The following is a 7293-nucleotide window of genomic DNA, read 5'->3' as shown; positions in this document are numbered from 1 at the left end:
CTCCTCTCCGTATTACTTTTTTACAGAAGGATAATGTACATAGAAAGTAGAACACAGAGAGTGGAAGAGTATTTACTATGGATAAGGAAAATAGTTGTAGATCTTCTTGTTGAGAATGTTGAATATCACATTCAAAAAATACCTGTAAATAAAACAAAGAAAAATGAGTCAAAACCATAGAATTTATCCACCTGAGATTTAAATTGTTCTTTTAAATATCACATTAATATTTTTATTATTTACTGGTGCAAAATAAATACAGTTATTTTTCTAACCTTTTTCAGAGAAGTGTAGAGGGCAAAATGACAAAAAATTTGCATAGATCATAAAAACAAAATCAGCACACATCATGCATATGATTTCTAAAAGCAATCAATTTATCAGGATAAGCATATCATCATAAATAAGAGCCTACTGTCAAATGTTCAAACCCCAAAAGAAACACTATCATGATTCATGGATGATAAGATTTGAAGACACTTGGTTATGCTCATGATCATTCTCATCCTTAGAAACAAGTACCCTAAGAGGAGGACTCATCTGTCACGTCTTTGTGAAAAAAAAAGAAAACTGCGGTAATTTTTTCACAAACAAATCAGGATTTTTTAACATTGTAAACTAAAACGGAAATTTTTGAAATAAAAACCATGCAAAATTTTGAACTGGCTTTTCCGTTTTTCAAATAAATCACCAAAACATGTGTGAACCATTGAAATACTTGCTAGCATTAGGCATGGGGATATTTATACATCAGGCATGAATGTGAATATGAATAAAGACATTACTTACCACATGAAGAAGAAGAATCCGGTCACCAACGCTGGGTACTTCTCTAAGAAGCCTTCAGATTTTTGAGCTATGACCCTGTCCACAGAGAGATGATGATGATGATTTTTCAGCAAAATAATGATGATTCCTTTATCACAAATGGTTGACAAAACATAACCTTAAACCATAAATCTAAAAGAAAAAACTAGTAAACCAAATCTCCGAAAAAAACAAAACAAACTAACACCATATAAAGAACAGATTTAATTGAAACTTCGAGAATTAAACCAGATTGACCCCTAATACACGATAACCAAATAAACTTGGATAAAAAAACTTGACCCGAAAAACAGGACAGGCACAGCATGAACTAAAATTTTGGGGAAATAAATGAACCAGGAATCTGGAAACAGAGGAGATAAATAAACAAAAACTGCCCCAGAAATCAGAGAAAAGGAAATAATTTAAAAAACCAAGGAGAAAATTATAATCAAAACACGCAGAACAAATCAATAAAAGTTGGGGGAAATATATTAAGAAGAAATCTAACTAAAACACAATAAATTAAAAGAAAAAATAACTAAATAGACCAACCAATTTTAAAAGGAAACTAAAAAAGAAAAAAGAAAAAACTTACGGAATAGACGGATCGCTTGCGGATGGAACATCATCAGCAGACGAAGCCATGCACACCAGAGATTTATTCTTAGTATTATCCTTCTTTGAGAGCAAAGGTAGTGAAGGGCCATTCGTACACAATGATACTCCAAATAGAGATGATTTGAGTTTGATTTTTTCACTGGTTGGAGATCTAAGAGAAAATCTGATACCTTCCATTGTATTCAACCTTGATATAGGAGCATAATAAAACGAAGAAAACGGTGACGAAGCAAGAATACAACTCTTCCCTTTAGAAATTGCTTCCATTGGAGATCTTGCTAACTGAGAGCTTGTAAATGTTGCGGTTGAAGAAGTCATGATATCTCAAAACTGCATGACAAAAACGAGAGTTTGTATAGAGAAGTACACCGTAGTAACAGAGGAAAGAGAGAATTACAAAGTTCTAAGCCGTAAATCCTATTAAATATAGAATGATCCTGCAAAAAAATTGTTTTAAGGGAACGAGGAATGCTATTTCAGCTGCCCAAAGGCTTGAAATACATAGATCAGACAGAAGCAACTCTACGGGAGTGGGAAGACTGGACGATAAAAGCAGCCCTAATTCTAATAAAAAAGAAGACAACCCACTAAATTGAATCAGAAGAAGAAGAAGAAGGCGAAGTAATCAAGAGCAGAAATCGGGAAAGCAGTCAAAGTGAGAGATCCATGGAGGCCAGATAGCATACTGGGAGATTAACACACATAAATAACAGAGAAGGATTCTTTTTCTTCTTACTTGAGATGAACCAGGGATGGCTTCTTTCCTTTTACTTCTTCTTCTTCTTCTTCTTTCTCTCTCCCTCTCCCTCTGTCTCTGTGTGTCAGAGGGTGTGGGGAGCTCTCTTCTCTTAGAGAAAACCCTTAGAGAACCCTTAGAAGCTTAAGACTTTGTCTTAGGTTAAATTTAGCTTTGGCCTGATTCAGGACTTGAGGAGTGGGGTCTGTCTCTCTTTTATTTCTTTTCAAAACAGAGCATCTCTTCCATTTTTCCTCCTCTTGGAAAGCTAAAGAAGTAAGTTAAGTACATAACATGCGAAGACGATCCGAGAGATGCCCGCCCGCCCATAAGTCCCAGTTTCACTGTATTGACCCCGCCATCATGTCCATGGCCACCCCAACCTCTAATTCTAGCCCTCGATTTCGAGCCATTCCGTTCAGTCCACAAGACCAACCTTTTTTTAAACGCTTCTCTAAGCCAATTTCAATTCCGTTTGTTTTTTTTATTAGGTTGTCAGTCATCACTTCGATCCCCATTCCTATGTAGTTTTGATCCGATTCCCATGATTCCTTCCTCACTTTATCTGGGGCATCGATCGCCCATCACGCTCATATATTGTTTTGTGTTTGGACTTCGATCTGGCCCGACCTGCAAACCCAGTGGAACAAAAAATGTCGATGCTCAATACCCTCGTGAATATAGGGCCCGTTTCAGACTCTTCGAAATAACTTTGTTTGGAAAAAGGGAATCTAAACCGTGTGATGATATCATTGTGTCCATCCTACGTGCAATCCTTGCATCCTTCAAAACCCACAAAGAGATGGCACTTTATAATTTATTGGAAATTTGCAGTGGACACAAACACATGCATGTGAATGTTCCAAGGCTTATTCGCCCTGACTGCCATGCATGTAGTAGTATGAATGCTTGACTATTTTCATGAGGTCGTGCATCGTTTTGGCTCCAGCAACATAACGATATCCAATCCTCACCCATGTCAACACGTCGCGATGAAAATGGAGCAGTGCAAAATTGAAAACTGTGTTCATCTCTAATGGTTATGCTTGTTTTAAATATAGTTATTCTAGCATTTTATTTTATTACATGTTCGAGGAAGAAACCCTTCAATGCTTTTATAAACCCAACATGAGGTAGTTGATAAAGGTGTTCATTGTTTCAATTTAGGGCAAACATATGTTTGGATTAATTGTGTTAATAGCATCGTGAAGCTACAACAACACTTCACAAAACTTATAAGCAACTAAAAACACAATCTATTGTTGAAAGTTTTGATGGATACTTCATGCTTGTATTTCTTTGATTCGAAGTTCGATTATGTCTTGCTCTTAGCCTACAAGTCTCACATGTCACATTTTTTGACATTTCAATCAACAAACTGGTATCACAATTATTATTGGGCCTAAATCCCACATTATAGTTGTGTTTTGGGGGATGGATTTTCGTGAACTCAGGAAGCCATTGCAATGAAATAGAGATTGAAGTCCTCAAAATGATTGTTTTCAATATTTGCTCGTCCATTTTGTGTATTCAAAATGCAAGGAGGTAACAAAACTACCATGGGATTGAATGATGCTCTATTTATCATCCAAAGTTGTAAGCTCAAATATGCATCGTGTTAAATCTTGCCTCTCTTCTAATCTCAAACAAAACAACGTATTTTCATGTTTCATTAAGCTCATTTTCATGATTGATACATTATCAAGAGAGAGCTATACTATGCCATTTACTGGTGCTTCACACCTCGTGTTATATTTGCACCTTCTGGTTCGATTGAAACCATAATTTTATTCACGTCTTCAAAATGATTTGATATTTCCATCCTACATACTAATATAGAATAGTCTACCTCAAGTTTCGTAATTTTTTGTTTAATAGCAATACCTTAAAAAGGCTACAAAAAATGAAGATCTAAACAATGGATCTCGTATAATAATCTTTAAGAGGGATATGCCAATGTTTTGGATAATGGATCTAAACATCATTTTCATCAATATAGAAGTGTGCCCAAAAAGTTATGCTTACACCACATAAGCTAATGGTTTCTACCCGGTGTATAAACACGATGCTAGCATATTGTGTGTAATGCCAACAAGTAATGTCGTCTCGAGCATAGTTACGTTAATGACCATGTATTATAATTACCAAAATGGCATATGTCTTATTTGAGTATCGTAATGCATGTACTATTTGTTATGAGAGCCTCTACGAATTCACTTATTCTTCAAACTCTCACACTTGCAAATACCATCTAATATCACAAGTTACAACGTCAAGCTCGCCTTAGTTACATGCACATAGCGCATATTGGGGACATATATTGTCTTGTTTCTAAGTTGATCACTTTATTCACTACTTTAATGGGGGACAATTTGCCATAATAAATATGTCACTGAATGCAATTTACAAAATATCACATAAAAATGGTAAATCAATGCTTTACAACAAGGCATGCATAGTTCCAAACATGTGCACATCTGCACGCAGAAGCTCAAGCTACAAGCTCGTGCTACAATAAGCTATGTTCGAAAACTAACAATAGAAAAACAAGCAGTGCATACTGTCTTGTTATATGTTTTGTCTTTACATCCAAACCCTGAGCCTTTTTGGGTTCTTTTATCATATTTGTATGCATACAACCCACAAAGAAAAGAGTCCGAATATTTTGTGATGTGAGTCAATAAACAACTGCTACTTTTGATTATAATAAGATTACAAGTATGACTCTTCATGTATCTCAAAACATGTGACTTTCCAAGGAATATTAGTGTTGGAGCATAAGTTTTCTAGGCTCATTTCAAAATGATTGACACTTCTTTTATATTTGGGCAATCTCCTGCATATCAACATATCAACAGTGTCAAATTCTTTATTTTTTGTTCTCAATAACAAATCCAATATAGATGATGGATCCTCACTATGCCATGCTTTGTCATGTGCTAGTTGCATGCCAATACATTTATAACTTAACTATGATTCAAGATAGAAAGATAAATTCAAAGATCCTTAGGGAACATCAACCAAGCTATTCATGTGTTCATCTGAAAACAAATAACGTTGATTTATAATGAGCAACTATAAGTGTGATAATGTATATCTTCTTAGTATTCTCCACAAAAAATGGCACCATGTTGCATGAATGAATCTTAGTCTAGCAAAATGGTGGCATGATACTGATAATGATCATAGTACGGTATGAAATCTAGTGAATCATTATTCTCGTTTACAGAAACATAAGATCAACTATAAACATACAAATTTAAACCATATGATGGCTTGTTAGATTACTTCAATCTTTTGCACACCTCAACTTAGGTGAATCCACATTTTAAGTTCTCGTTTTCTTTTATCCAAGATTCCCAAATCTTTACAACACCGCTTGACTCGAGGCCCATCTACTACATTATGTATTGCAGAAGACAAGTACATATGCTCATATGCCAAATCAAAGTAGTTTTCATAACCAAAAGATGCCAAGAATCACTAAAACTTTCAAAACCAAAACCAACTCGGAAGAAATCAGCTTCCAAGTTATTACAATCCATAAGATCAAGCCAACCAAGAAGAATTAAAGACTAAACACACAACACCTCAAAGATGGCGAATGAAAACAACACTCTCATAATGCTTGCTTGACAGTTCTATTTCATTTATTACACCTTAAGACTCCAAGAACCTTGTAGTAAGTTATCACAATATAAACAAACATTACACAAACCCATAACATGCTTGATGTAGCATTATATTGAGATAAACTTCTGCAAACAAGCCGAGTGCAAACCCATGGAAATCATGCAATCAAGACTCGTATAATAACACCTATAACAACAAACTACCAACTCAAGCGGTAAACATAAATTGGGCTCTAGATCATGTATTTGGTTAAAACTATGCATCCTAAGTGATGACCAATTATAATCCAATCAACACTTTTTTATAACATCAAACTCAAAGACAAATAGGCAAAGGAGCTGGAATAGAAAACAACTCTTGCCATTCCATCCCAACAAACAACCTATAAGAATCCCATGTGAATTATGAAACAACCATATCAAAACACGAAGCCCAACAAGCAACGGATGCAGGTGACAAAATGGGTCCCACAAACCATACAACCCAATGCAATCCAAATGATAATGTAAATCAATTATATACACCATGCTACTAAATTCTATACAGCACTTAACCACCACCAAGTCTATGAACAAACCACAATTGCACATGCATATACATCTGATACGACAAGGAATGAATAATAGTAAGTGTAAATGAAATTCATAGCATTTGCTCAATTGCAACCACCACAATTGCACATGTATATACATCTAACGTTCCACAAGGCACAACTATACCAGATACGTTTTTATTTCCCTTAAACAATACTAAACAACTCCACAAATCATACAACCCAGTTCAATCCAAATGATAATGTAGATCAGTTAGGGAAATCATGCTACCAAATTTCATACAGTAAACAAGGGACAATAAATGAATCATAACAAGTGTACATGAGGTTATAGCATTAGCTAAATTGCAACAAACACAATTTGTACATGTATGTATATATATATATATATATACACACATCTAGCGTGCTACAACCTTCAACCATACCAGACATTTTTATTTCCCTCATGGTAGACATTTAATTGCATAGCAAATCACATAATCATAGCTTCATCCCTTTCTTTTTCCATACTTAAGAAAGCATTGGCCATTCGAGACATGGAGGTGTACATAATACAATATGAGATGGTGGACATAGTGAACACTTTTGTTTTTTTTTACATTTTGGACATAGTACAAGACGAGATAATAGGGTATCTGATGGTGAGCTTCTCTTCTCGATCTTACTGATCAAGCAAATAATCAGATTTTCCCTTTTTCAACCTTGAGGCAACAATCAAAGGAGGCCTCAAAACTCTCAAAAATAAAAATTTTGGATCTCTGAACAGAGCAAGCAAATTCCCACTTGAAAAAAAGCCCCTTGTATTTTCACTGGTGGAAAATGTTAGGGTTTACTAACAAGGCAGGTAAGGAAAAAGTGCCATTGCCTTTTGAACTAGATTGCTTTTTAGCTGGTTTCAAACACAATTGTTGGATTCCTTAGATATGCCAATTATTGCAAG

General features: G+C 35.1%; 1 protein-coding gene across 1 annotated transcript; it reads right to left on the bottom strand.

The window, feature by feature from the left end:
* Window positions 1–75: 75 nt before the first annotated feature.
* On the bottom strand, window positions 76–2296 carry LOC147847129 (uncharacterized). Its single transcript, XM_087339533.1, has 4 exons — window positions 2165–2296; window positions 1406–1758; window positions 790–864; window positions 76–142 (listed from the first exon to the last, which is right to left on the bottom strand). Exons 2-4 carry the CDS (start codon window positions 1744–1746, stop codon window positions 76–78), a joined length of 483 nt encoding a protein of 160 aa, XP_087195659.1. The 5' UTR covers window positions 1747–1758; window positions 2165–2296.
* Window positions 2297–7293: the final 4997 nt, after the last annotated feature.

Source organism: Azolla caroliniana, unplaced genomic scaffold (genome assembly GCF_043228905.1).
Source record: "Azolla caroliniana isolate FFs.n. ecotype wild unplaced genomic scaffold, voAzoCaro1.0.p SCAF_1491, whole genome shotgun sequence".
Taxonomy (NCBI): domain Eukaryota; kingdom Viridiplantae; phylum Streptophyta; class Polypodiopsida; order Salviniales; family Salviniaceae; genus Azolla; species Azolla caroliniana.
The sequence above is the reverse complement of the archived record's forward strand: the minus strand, read 5'-3'. Positions and strand labels throughout refer to the sequence as shown.

Bases quoted from the DNA above. Each gene is read 5' to 3' on its own strand.
- LOC147847129 (XM_087339533.1), bottom strand. From the start codon at position 1,746: ATGACTTCTTCAACCGCAACATTTACAAGCTCTCAGTTAGCAAGATCT. The intron at 865-1,405 runs GTAAGTTTTTTC...CTCTGTGGACAG, and splicing joins GCAAGCGATCCGTCTATTCC to GGTCATAGCTCAAAAATCTG. The intron at 143-789 runs GTAAGTAATGTC...TTTTATTTACAG, and splicing joins GGATTCTTCTTCTTCATGTG to GTATTTTTTGAATGTGATAT.